The sequence below is a fragment of the Euphorbia lathyris genome, chromosome 5, assembly GCF_963576675.1.
Source record: "Euphorbia lathyris chromosome 5, ddEupLath1.1, whole genome shotgun sequence".
Lineage (NCBI taxonomy): Eukaryota > Viridiplantae > Streptophyta > Magnoliopsida > Malpighiales > Euphorbiaceae > Euphorbia > Euphorbia lathyris.
Genome location: NC_088914.1, coordinates 79,961,660 through 79,975,392, shown reverse-complemented (window position 1 = coordinate 79,975,392; position 13,733 = coordinate 79,961,660). Strand labels below are relative to the sequence as shown.

Genomic DNA, 13,733 nt, shown 5'->3' with positions numbered 1-13,733 from the left:
TAGTTTGACCCGAAGAATAGGGGAGGCCTAGTAATGGACAGCCCCTCAGGCAGTATTTGAGTTGTTTGGTTTCCAGGGAGAAACCGAGTGCTGTTTTCGCCCATGGTAGGGATCAGCTCAAGGTTGTTAGACCTTTTAAAGTGAGCTTTTAGGCTCTGATACCACTTGTTGGTCCCTTATTTAGTTGCAAGTATAGTTCCAAGGGGGGGGGGGGTTAGGAACTATTTAAACTTTTTTTGCAATTTAGGCAGACTTCTTTCTCTAAAGAAAAAGGTTTGAACAGCGGCGCTGAGTAAACAGCAAGATACTGGCTTAGTCAACAGGTGACTAGGTCAGTTCCTCAGCTTGAGTCAGGAGATAGCACTTGGAGTCTATTCCTGAACTCAGACGTTCAATGCGCACAACTCAACTTGACCTCTTTACTTGGTCAGTTTTGATTATTTAAAGTAAGTAATATAAATTAGGAGTTAAGGTTTAGAAATACTTCACTCAGCAGATTTATCCAGGTTCGGCTTCTTCTAAGCCTACGTCCTGTCCCCGGAACACTTCCGAGATTTCGAATCCTCTACTGAGCTCTTTAAAGGTAGAGCCTCAAACCTTTTACAATATCAACAATTAAGTATGACAAGAGTACCTTCCTCTATACTTCTACTCAATCCTAATCTCTCCGCTGAGTACTTAAAACCGAGTACTCAGCCTCTCCTTTCTATTTCTAGAAATGATAAGTGTTTTTGTCCTAATACAAAGATGTGCTAAGACACTTTAGACGATTTACAATCACTCTAGACTTTTACACAAATATGAAAATGTAGTGTAAGAAATTTGCTTTGCTTCTTGCTTGCAGAACTTATAGAGATTTGGTCAGCGTAATGGCTTGATCAAGTTCTGTGTATTGTGAAGCTTGTGATGGCACTATTTATAGAGACGTCTGGTCATTCGGTCATTTCGAATTTCGAAATAACCGTTGGAGGGAAACGGCTATATGTCGTTGTCATCCTGACTTGCACAGAGCTCTCGGCCAATCATAATCGTGTATCTCCTGTCCTCGGTCAGCACAGTAGATGGTCTCTCCTTTTATGGTAAAGTCAACTGGACAGCATACTGTGTCGTCTGAACTTTGCCAAAAGAGGAAACACTTTGTCTGGAAGTTTTCCTTTGCCAGCTGCTGTCTTGTACGCTTTGTCGAGACTACTCAGCAGCTTCATCTTGAAGTTGTTCCCGAAGGTCTTCTAGATCCTTCCGATTGCTGAGTTGCGTTTTGAATAAAAACGGCAGCGTCTTGACATACGCGGGCCGAGTGTACTGAGTTATTTGACTTGGGCCTTGGTTTCCGTATTGGGCTTGGGCCTTCCAATCCTTATGACTTATAACATTTATACTCAACATTGAACAAACACATTAGTAGAATAAAGCAAAGCATTTAAACTTAGTGTGTTTAGGATATGTGTTATAATTTATATTTAAACAATTTTGTCAAATCAAAATTATGTGGAAAGGTATTTCAACAAGTGCGAGTATTCTTCATTGCGCGGAGTGCTGCCCAGGTGAGCAAGTTCACCGAACTCCCTGTGTCTACCAGCACTCGGTGTGTCTTAAAACCTGCGATGCTGATGGTGACAACAAGAGCCTCCGAATGGCTGGTCCGGAGTGGTGGTTGCACCGTTAGTGTCTGTCTGACCGCCTTCCTTTTACGGGAGCTTTCGGGTGGGGCGGAAAGTGCTGGCGCTCCTTCCCTTATGACGTGTATTTCCCCATGGTACCTTGGCCTCTTAGGCTCCTCTGCTCGTCCCGCTTCCCGCTGCTTCGGGCTTTGCTCCCCTTGCCTGCTCGTCTTTAGTGGCGCGCCCTGCTCTGTGATCCGCTCAATCTCCTTTTGTAGTTGATAGCAGTTCTCCGTGGAATGTCCGGAGGATCTGTGATACTTGCAGTACTCCTTTTCTGCCCGGGTTTTGCCCTTGTCGATGGCCGGAACTTGCTGTGTGAATCGGCGAGGTTGACTCTGGACAGTGTAATGCACCTCCTTGCCCCGGGATCGATCTCCCCTACGCTCCAAGTTGGCACGCTCGGTCCGAGCCGGAAAAGGCATCAGGGCCTCCTTGCGTACTCGGGCCTCCTCACGTGCCTCCGGGATCGGCCTGCCTTTATCCTACTTGTGCGTGTCACCTTTGGCCTTGTCCCTTTCTGTCTCCTCGTAGCCGGCGGGCCGGTCACAGTCATCGTATCTGACAAATGTCTGTGCCATGGTCATCAGCTCTTCGAAAGATCTTGGCATCTTTCGGAAACATTTCTGCTTTAGAGGCTCGCAAGTAGTCCCTTTTGCCAAGGCGTCATGGGCCACCTCCAGGTTGAGGCCTTTAACTTGTGAGGCCATGTGATGAAACCTTGAGAGGAAATTGCGCAGAGGTTCGGTTGTTCGCTGCTTGAGCCCGTTGAGGTCCAAAGTGATCTTCCTGACCTTCGCTGCTGCGGCAAACCAGGAGAGGAAAAGATCTTTTAGGAGATCAAAAGAATCAATTGATTCTGAGGCAAGTCCTCGATACCATTCCTGTGCGCTCGATGAGAGGGTGGTGGGGAAAACCTTGCACATGATGTCCTCATCCTTCGAGTATAAATTGATGGTGCTCATGAACGATGCCACATGGTCGTTGGGGTCCTCGGTCCCTGAATATTGGGTCAGTCGAGGAGCTTTCCAGTCGCGTGGGAACCTTGTTTCGATGATCCTTTGCACTAGTGGTGTTTTGCTGGAGGTGATGTTTCCTCCCATCACGCCGGGCCCTTTTGTCTAGAAAATGTTGAATCTTTAGTTCCAACAAGTCTTCGATGTTCGCGACTGCAGTCCCCTCTCGCCGCGCTTCGCCCTCACTAGTCGTAACGGCCCCGGCTCCTCTTCCCGCGATGACCACCGGCCCTGCGGCCTGCTCTGGCAAAGTTCCCTCTTTCTGCATTTCTGCCGCCTCTTTAAGATATTGCCAGATTTTGGCGTTCTCCTCCTGCAAACTTCTTTGCTGGTCTATGATCTTCATCTGAGCCGCCGTGTGTACGGCCTGGGTTGTTTGAAAACCTTGGATCGCACTGAGGAGTTGAGTGGTGTTGAAGGTCTCCTCTTCTTTAGGGCTTACCTCTTCCATCAATGGCCTAAGGTTTCTGGGGGAGATTGGAATGTTCGGGATCGTGCCTTCGGCATGCGTCATGGAGCTGGTTGCTCCTGTTTCGGGTACTGCAGTTAGGGCAGAGTCAGTAGGGGTCTGCATTTTGTTTGAAGCTCTGAAGTCACTTGTAGTCCACGTTCACCGCACCAAATAATCTGGGAATGCGAATACAGTGATCCGATCCCTTGCTGAAGAGGTCTGATGCTCTGGACGTTCGTCTCTGCGTCGGGAAGGGTCCCTGTGGGCACTCCAACGATCAAGACAGTTAGTAGCTCAAGAGTGTATATTAGTCAAATGTGTGAGAGTTAGAAAGAGTTACCCGCCCTTCACTTCCCAGATGAGCTGTGTATTTATAGAGGGTGCTCGGGCCTTGGGGCCCTTATTCATATCCCGAATCAACCCTTATTTGGGTTTTCTTCCTAAAAACTCTATTAAAGTACATTATCTTTCTCTCTTAAACTATTTTCATAAATCCACCACTACAGCTCTTAGACTCTTCAACTCTCTCTTCAACTCTTCCCTATATAAGTAATTCTTGATACCCATTTTTTATAAGAATTAGCTAATAAGGGATATGGAGGAAATTATCAAAAGGAACACAAAAATGGATATCAAGAAAAAAAATCTTGAGGGAAGCCTAGTTTTTTTTGTCATGGATGAATTTAGAAAAGGAACAGTATTCAATTTAGAAAATTAAGCAGAAGCATAAGTGAATTACACAAAATAAGAGAACTGGTGGTACTTCCCCAATTAACAAGAGTTCTAGTAAAGGTTCATTGCATATGCTCAAGTCAATTATCTTAAAAAGAAGAAAACTTCTTTTGGGCATAAATAGAAGTTGATGAGACATACGAGGTGCTTCAATCAATAAAAGAATAAGAGACCCAGATAGCAGAGATAGATATTTCCTCACAGACAAAAATTCAGGTAAAATCTAATATGAATATGGACGAGAGTGTCATGTTCGAAGATATAAAGGATAAACTTGTCGGTAAAACATTGAAAGCTTCCATGGAATAATATATGAAATGGTTGCGAACCCATTTATCAAAATCAATAAGCAACTCTGATATGGGGCTTACTAGTGGAAAGAGGGAGTTGGTGATTGAGACGTGCTATATTGTAGAAGAAAAAGAAAGACCGATAAACTTTTGAGTTGGGTTTCAATATGAATTAGGTTTCAATATGGCATACTAGACTATAGAGACATGAATCAGAGAGAGTGGAAGAAAGAGAAGTGAAATGAATCTAAAATAGACTAGAGGGGGAGGAGTTGGAGATAGAGAGTGGAAGAGAGAGAAGTTGGAAGAGGAAGAAAATATGGGTTTTTAATTAGGGGAAAAGAAAATGATATAAAAGTAATTTTAATTGGTGGTCCCATAATTCAATGTTTTAGGAGTTAAAAAATGATGACTGGTCATTTTTACCTCATGTACACCATAGTGTGAGGTCACCTATAAGGCCATATATATTAGTGTGACAAAATAAAGGTTGTACATCAAAGTGTGAAATATGGAAAATGTTATACACCATTGATGAAATTTACCCACAAATCTTAATAAAAAATTAAAAAATAAAAAGAACTCTTGAAAACCTTCCCTCTTAGGTAGAAAGAAGGCCTAAACCTAGCCGCCAAAAAACTCTGTTCTTGATAAGCCATTTTTTTTCTTTGTTTGCTTTTTTTCTTTATTGAATAAATTTTTGATTGATCTACTATGGTAGATTTTGGTAGTTTCTTCATTATTTGTACTTTTTTCGTTCTTTCTCCCTTTATGGGTGGTTGCATATGGATGTTATCGTGTTTTTTTTCATGATAAAACATAAGAGTTTTGTCTATCATTACATAAATCTGACTCATTGAAAGATCATGAAGTCATTTCTGGAGAAAAAGACTATGAAATCTATTCTGAATGGAGCGTGTTTCTCGTCGTTGTGCCAAAATAGTTTCAAGCACTGTCTACTATTGCTCTATCACGATCTATGATATTGAAGGTGAGATCCAAGCTATCTGATGTCGAGATGTACTATTTTTTTTAATGAATGACATAAGTATCATTCTTCTAAACAACTTCCCCTCTTAAATCTTGTCTTTCATACTGTCAAAGGTATGTAGGGAAAATATAGAACCCATTATGTGCATGGTTTACACCTTAGACACCCACCCTTCAGTAAGAACAAAGGAGGAGTTGTAATCCACCATAGATCATACCTCCGCTCATATTTAAACACATCACTCCATTCACTTTGATTTGAATTTGGAACAAGAGCCAATGCTATAAATCGTCGTGTCTTTCAATTTTCCCATTGTCTTTTCTACTCCAAACACTTTTTTCACTTAAAATTTGGGAACGAGTTTTCTATAGAGGTTTGAAGTTGTCATATTCCTAATTTTGTATTGCTTTTGCCATACTTCTCCACTACTTCCCGATTTTTTTCTCTTTTTTTATTGAAATAAAAAGTAAAAGTAAAAATAGTATTTAGAAAAATACTTTTTTGTGTTTTGGAAAAATTCCAATTTATTTTGGCCATGAATGATCTAATTGAACATGTTGTAAGCAACAAATCATGTTATCGCCTCATATAATAAGACGCTTAATAACATTGCCTCATGAATAAAATGAATTTTTATGTTGGAAACTATATTTTCAAGATCTCATTCCCAAATAGGAAAAACTAATTGTGAATTAGAATACAAATCAATAGGAAATTTTTATGTTAAGTTTTCATGTTTAGTGTCCTTAATATTAGTAGATGTATAATTCAGTGGCCATGAGTGTAATTTAACCAAAGTATGCAGTTGCACGCTTCATAACCTAGTATGCGCAACACCAGAACTCAGCTTGTTCTCTTCGCCTTCAACCCAGGCAGCATCTCCTTCCTGCAAAACCCCTCCAAAACCATGCGCCACCTTCTAACGGCTACACGTCATCACCACCCTTTCACCACAGCTCTCATTTTCCATGTCCGCCGTTACAAGACGCCAAAGCAACGGACTCCACCGGCCCCACCAAAACCTCCGAAGCCGCCGCAGAAACCTCAGTCTTTCACATTTCACGAAGCCGTATGGGAGGATCCATACAGTTGGATGTCCAACTTGAACGACAAGGTAGCGATGCGTCATATGGACGTATACATGGAGCAAGAGGAGAAGTACATGGAGGCCGTAATGTCTGATACTGAGAAGCTGCAAAGTAAGCTTCAGTCTGAAATGGCTTCCAGGTTGCAATTTGACCTCTCTACTCCTCCCACCCGCTGGGGACCATGGTAAGTTGTTTGATTATTGAGAAAATACAGGAAGTTTTGAATTTATAAATCCATCGGAATCTGATTTCCTTTTTTTTCTTATCTCCTTTTTTAAACTACTTCAAGGTGAATTTTCTTCGCCGTAGGTTGTACTATAGAAGGGTTGAAGAAGGAAAGCAGTATCCAGTGCTGTGTCGTAGATTGTTAAGCTTACATGAGGAGTTCATTTCTAATAAATCTCCAGAGGGCGGATTTGATTTTACCTCTGGAAGAAAAATTGAGCAGAAGCTTATAGATTACAATCTGGAAGCAGAGAGATTTGGAGGTATTGAGACAACCAAGTTCTTTTTGTTTTTCCCCTGCTTTTAGGACAATCTTAATTTTTTATTGAATATTTGAACTTGTTTGTAGGCTATGCATATGAAGAATTATCAGAAATTTCACCTGATCATCGGTTTATTGCATATACTATGTATGATAAGGACAACGACTGGTTTAGATTATCTGTGAGGAATCTGAATTCTGGTGCATTATGTAGTAAGCCTCAAGCAGACAGGGTTTCAAATTTGGCTTGGGCCAAGGATGGCCAGGCACTTCTTTATGTTGTTACTGATCAACATAAGAGGCCTTGCCGGTAAGTATCATGTGAATTGTGTAATTTCAATTTGCTTTAGCTCATTGTTATATGCTTTCTTGGATTTAACTAAATAATACTGGAATTCTCGTTGCTGTTCAGGATATACTGTAGCATGATTGGATCAACTGATGAAGACATTTTGCTTTTGGATGAACCAAATGAAGACATTTTTGTGAACATAAGGCACACTAAGGATTTTCGTTTTGTGACTGTCAATACCTTTTCTCCAACATTTTCTAAGGTATCACTTTTAGAATACTGTGTGCTAGCTAGACTTAGTATCCTGTAATTAGTCTTAGTTGAAATGGTGTTACAATCATGACCATGTATTAGGTCTTCCTGATAAATGCAGCTGATCCGTTGGCTGGTATGACATTAGTCTGGGAGTGTGAAGCTCAAGTCCACTGCATAATTGAACATCATCGGGGATACCTGTATTTATTTACGGATGCTTCCAAGGGGGGGCAACCGGTTGATCATCATTATCTTCTTTCTAGTCCTGTTGATGCTTCGTCTGGTTCAAGAGTATGGGAGGTTGGTGGATTAATTGTATCTTTCTATGCAGAAAAAGCCTTTTTATTTAAGTTATAGTTTAACAGTTGAAATGAGTTTACTATATTCTTCTTTCTGTTGTCCTAGTTTTTATAATTGCTAGATGGTGCATAATGCCCTTTAGCAACTTTATTTAGTTCATAATTGGCAGTATATCTTTTCTGAATCAATTACAGAGCATACTCAATGATGATCAAGCCTTGGTTGTTAAGGATGTTGATTTCTGTGACACACATTTGGCAATAATTATACAGGAAGGTTGGAGCTTTAGACTTTGTTCAGTTCCTCTACCTTTGCCTGCTGGGAAGGTACAAAAGGAACTTATTATATTGGAAAATGTATAAATTTTAGCAGCAACGGTTTTACCACAGCTATGTTTTAATCGCATAATTTTGTTATTCTAATCTTATCTGCTTTTGTTAATGCAGAAAGGCATTAATTTGGAAGAGCTTAACCCTAGATTTCTTCCTCTTCCAAAATATGTTTCTCAAATTTCACCAGGAACAAATTATGATTACTACTCATCAACCATGCGCTTTACGATATCATCACCTGTGGTACGAGTTGTTTTGGCCATGACTTCAGTATCTAGATTTTGATGTGATATGGTTGGAATTGAAACTGGTTCAGTGATGCCTTTCGTTTCATGTAGTACTGTATGATATACCCTTGCTTTTCAAATTATTTCCAGGTGTTGTTTAAAATTAAGATGTTTAAATTTTGTTAGGTTGTTCATTGCTGATATCTATGTTGATTGAATGAATTGTGTGGTTTTAGCCGCTAACATATAGCATATCCTTGGTTTGGACAAAGGATCGAAGGTAAGGAATGATGGAGGGGAAGGATGGGATAGAAAAGTATTCTTACATTGTTTGTTCAGACAGAGTATGAGTTTGGAACGAATAATATTATTTTCTTCTCTTTGGGGCCCATGGAGAAATAGTCCTTCCAATTTGGAGGCATTGGAGAAGATCAGTAAAATCTTAATCTAAGAGTGGTTTTCATTGGACTTATTTGTCATAACTCACACAACTTTCTTTTTTCTTCTCCCATCCTTCTAATATGCCTCTTTGTAACAAAAATACTATGAGAGAGGTTAAGATCTTGTGAGCACAAATGCATATATGTACTCTTCATTCATCACTTTCCTGCTCTTTTTTATTATTATTATTTATAGATCTTGCGTAGCTGTTAATTCATTCGAATTTAAGATATGAGGAGAAACTTTATTGAATTTTCACTCTCTACCCATGCTAGGGTTCTTTTATGTGTGCATTTGTTTGCATTCGTTTATGTTATTATTCGTGTTCTTTTGTGTTAGTGTTTGTATGTATGCATCTCTCTCAGCTGATTGAATTAACTTGTGGAGTTTAGATTAGAGGTTTGTATCCTGCGAGAATGTAATGTATGCCTTTGCTCTCAATTCATTGCATTAGTGCCATTATTATTGTATGCCACTAGATATTCTTTCTCATGTCATATACAATGAGGAAACTATTTATCAATTTATCTAGCTTCTAGCAATGTGTAGTTTTTTCTGTACATAATTTGTTTTATTCCTTCATTCTGGGTAAATGGATACATCTCCAATCTAATATTTGTCTCCAAATTTCTTGCAGATGCCAGATGCAGTAGTTGATTATGACCTATCAAATGGCAAGTGGAGCATCATTCAACAGCAAAATATGCTTTATGAAAGGACAAGAATTTTGTATGGCTCAGCTTCTTCTGCCAACATCACAACCGATATGTTGTCGAACAATATAAACTCTCCTCCTTCACATGAAGTCAAATCTGAAGATGATAACTTGTGGAATGATCTCTCTGAGTTTTATGCTTGTGAACGTTATAATGTCCCTTCTTATGATGGAGTTTTGGTCCCTCTAACTATTGTATACTCTCACAAGTATAAAAATGTCAACCAAAATCCCGGGTTGCTTCATGGGCATGGAGCTTACGGTGAGTTACTTGACAAACGGTGGCGTAATGAGTTGAAAAGTCTTCTTGATCGTGGTTGGATTATTGCTTATGCTGATGTTAGGTATGCTTCATCTATGATGCTACTGTTTAAAAGTTCATTTTGGCTCAATTATCTATTATATGCACGCAATAGTACAAATTCCTCATACATATTTTCAGAGGTGGAGGTGGTCAGGGCAAGAAGTGGCATCATAATGGTAGATGTACAAAGAAAGTTAATTCTGTCAAAGACTACATCTCCTGTGCCAAATTCCTTGTTGAAAATGAAATTGTCCAAGACAAAAAGCTTGCTGGCTATGGATATAGTGCTGGAGGACTTTTGGTTGCTTCAGCAATCAATTGTTGCCCAGATTTGTTTCGTGCTGCTGTTTTGAAGGTGCAGAATGAATGCATTTGTTTTTTCCATTCTTTGTTCCTACTTACTCTGTTTATATGATTGTTTACTGCTGTTACTAGAAATCTTTCTCTCTTACTTTCTGGACATTTTAATGCAAAAATCAATTAGTTCAAAATTTTGTCAAAGTTATTAATGTTAGATGGTATAATGAACTGTAATAATTTTTGTGGTACTCATTTATATGTCATTCCATATCCTTCATCTGTTTCAGGTTCCCTTCCTGGATCCTACCAACACTCTTCTGTATCCCGTTTTACCACTTGCGGCAAATGACTACGAAGAATTTGGATGTCCTGGGGATATTGATGATTTTCATGCCATAAGGGAATATTCTCCCTATAACAATATTCAGAAGGATGTACTTTACCCTGCTGTGTTGATAACCTCTTCTTTTAACACACGGTAATCTTCTAAAACACGACTGGGTACTTTATGTAGTTTGAGCTCAAACACAACATTCATGACTGGAAAAGTTGTTAGAAGTATAGATACAGCATTGCTAAGATTTTCTCTTGATTGGAAACTTGAAAGCATTCTCTTATTTGTCAACTTGTTTTTGTGATAATGGATACGGTATGTTTTTCCCTCATTTGCGAACTTGTGTTTCATTTGTGCTCAAGGATTATCACATGTTTTTTATTCCAAATGAAATTTATTGCCTGTTAGCTGGATTGGGGACAATATGAGAGATGTAAATGTACTATTTGTTGATTCAGTATTGGGGGAATTGTATGTTGTACCATTCAGTTGAAGCGTGGTCAGATGACTGTACGTCGCATTGGTTTAGACTTTTGACCATATGTATGTACTCATCTTAGGTGCATCAGGATGAAAATATTCTAAATCTTTTGCAATTTGTTGTGACAAGATGCAGTTTCTGGATGAATATTTGGTACTCCCTCTGTTCCACGATACATGTCTTTTAAGGTTAATGCACACTAATTAAGAAATGCAATTAATTTTAAGTACAAGACTTTGTTACTCTTGTATTAATTGGATCCACTAGTAACTTTATCTATTCCCAAGGTAAAAAGTCAACTTAAATAGGGGTATATTTGGTAAAAGTAAATTAATGTGCATAGATTGAAGCAAAATGTCATGTATTGTGGAACAAAAAAAAATTCTCTAGAAAGACATGTATTGTGGAACCGAGGGAGTAGTTAATAACCTCTGCATGATTTCAAATATGGATGTCAAAACAAGTTACCATGTGATAATCGTGTTATGTGATCTATATATGCTACATGATTATATATCATAATTGTGTCAAATGGATGCTGTTAAGCTAATTAATCGTGTTGTCGTGTCGGAAATTGACAGGCCTAATTTCAAATTATGTTGCTGGTCTTTCATTTTACCCACTTAGCACTTCAATTTTCAAACCAATGATTGATTAAATCCTCCTCATTTCTTTTACGTTATTTTATAGCATCAGGATAGGAAAGTGATTTCTTTCCTAAACAAAATTGTTTGCTCTTTGCTTTTATTATCATGTTGATAAACTTAACTTTTGGTGTCTTACAGATTTGGGGTTTGGGAAGCAGCAAAATGGATTGCAAGAGTTCGTGACTGTGCTATATATGACCCCAGCAGACCAGTATTGCTTAATTTAACAACAGATATTGTGGAGGAGAACAGATACTTGCAGTGCAAAGAGTCGGCACTCGAAACTGCATTTCTTATAAAAATGATGGAATCATGATGTTAATCAATTCCCACCCAGTGACTGACGGAATTAGGATTCACTATTAGGGATGCTCCAATGCCTGCAAGTGCTTAATGGGAAAAAAATTGGTGCCTTAGTACACAGGTTCAATACAGTTTTTCGGCAATCAATGGGTGCTCAAGCCTCCTCCCGGTCCTCTAGATCTCCGTGATCCTGAATAGTTGCCTAGCATGATTCAATTAGATGCTAAAGGGGAGGGATGTTTTCCCAATTAAGAAAATATTAAAGTCAGGATTAGTGGTTTGAGTGTCATAGATTTAGGAATCTTTACCTCTTCTGGTTATGGCTGATCTGGCATAGGTAGCTGATTTAACTTGCTAGATCAACCAATATAATTAGGACAGAGACTTGATATCTGCAAGTAGGATAGATTATTATCAAACTATGTGAATATTTTAGGAAAAAATACAATTTGATGCCTCATCTTTTCTGGTTTTGTTGATTAAGCTCTTTGTCTTTTTAATGTCAATTATAATTGTATATATTGAGAATCTAGTAAACTACGATAACTTGTAAATTTACATTTAAAAATTATATTTTTGTCATTGTGTATAAACTGGTAGTTAAATGAAAATAATAAGGATTATGATATGCAAAATCATGGAAATGTATTAGTTAAATAGCCAATGAGGCAGGAACATGTGTATATATTATTCAATAGGCTGAAAAGAGTCAACGGTTCGCGATCAGCAACCACCAAGTAAAGCAGCTTTTTACAAGCGGGTCACAGATCAAAATATTAATATGATTGATGCCATATTCTAGACAGAAGATTTACCATTTGAAATAGTAGTACATTTTGTATCTTAGCAAGGAAAAGCAGGTTTTATTAATCATTACTTGGCTTTAAAAAGAAATTCCCAGTGCCCTAGCTTTATATAAAGTTGCCAATCAGGTTCACATAAACTAATAATAATAATAATACCACCAATAATAATAACTCGACCTAAAAAATCTACTGGTGCTCTAAAATATGTTAGTTCCCTGAATTTTCTTAAAGTAACATTGACATTCTAAATTTGGTTAAAATGGTATACGTTTCAATTTGTTCATATCTTTTTTTTACGCTGCGACATAATAATAAGGAGATTAATCATATGATTTGTCAAATCGAAAAGTAATGGACTATCAAGGACTCAGTAATGTATTCACCTAGAATATAATGATATCCAAATATTATACATGGCATGTACATGGGAAGCATAACTCAATGGATGTGGGGCCAATTGTGATTATTGCTATAAGTCTTTATTGATGAGCTTTGCTTTGCATTATGAAGATAGTCTCTACTTTGTGTTAACATCAAATCACTGTTCCTTATGCATGACTTCTTCTCCCATTCTAATCTTTCTTTCAAGGAATGTTTTTTTAAGCTTTCTTCAATTGAATGTCACCAATATAAAATTGGTCATGTCCTGCCAAATTATATAATTTATTGGTGTATTAGTCAAATCTTTTATTTCAACACATTTAGTCCTTAATCTTTCATTTCAACACATTAAATCCTTAATCTTTCATTTTTAGTCACATTAAGCCTCTAATTACCAAAAGTCAGTTTTAATCATATAACTCTTGCTCATTTCATGTGTTCCAAGTTTGCATTTTTAACCATTCCAAAGTAGTTTTGTTTTGTTTTTATGTGTGATGTGTATGTAGAGAAATGAGAAACTATAAAAACCTTATTTTGAACAGTAAACAATACAAATTTAGACGAATAAAACGAGTAATTCCCTTTTAATTGAAATGAAAAGGACACCAAGTTAGTTGAAGACTTGAACATTGCTTACTCAAATAAACTTTAGAGCCAACAACTCAACCAAGACAAAGAAAATCTCCTTGTAGGCATAAGATAATATCAAGTTGGGGAAAACAATTAGATAACACAAGACCACTTCAAAAGGTTCTTCTATTTTGGTTCATCTGACAAGAAATGAGAAAGTGGACCTTTAACATCACCTACTGCAATAAACAGGCATCTTCCCCCAACTTCATAATAATCTCTATCTCACATAACAAGGTTTTGAGTTCTGTTTTCTAAAATCATTTGGA

General features: G+C 38.0%; 1 protein-coding gene across 2 annotated transcripts; it reads left to right on the top strand.

Moving 5' to 3' along the window:
- The first annotated feature begins 5,987 nt into the window (after positions 1–5,987).
- Positions 5,988–12,218, top strand: LOC136231110 (uncharacterized). Of its 2 annotated transcripts, none has more exons than XM_066020392.1 (11): positions 5,988–6,413; positions 6,539–6,717; positions 6,804–7,026; positions 7,129–7,270; positions 7,363–7,563; positions 7,758–7,889; positions 8,010–8,138; positions 9,201–9,622; positions 9,721–9,937; positions 10,170–10,360; positions 11,483–12,218. In XM_066020392.1, exons 1-11 carry the CDS (start codon positions 6,049–6,051, stop codon positions 11,658–11,660), a joined length of 2,379 nt encoding a protein of 792 aa, XP_065876464.1. In that variant the 5' UTR covers positions 5,988–6,048; the 3' UTR covers positions 11,661–12,218. The 2 variants fall into 2 exon arrangements, with proteins under 2 accessions (XP_065876464.1, XP_065876465.1); XM_066020393.1 differs by having other exon boundaries at positions 6,277–6,413; positions 6,519–6,717.
- The last annotated feature ends 1,515 nt before the right edge of the window (positions 12,219–13,733 follow it).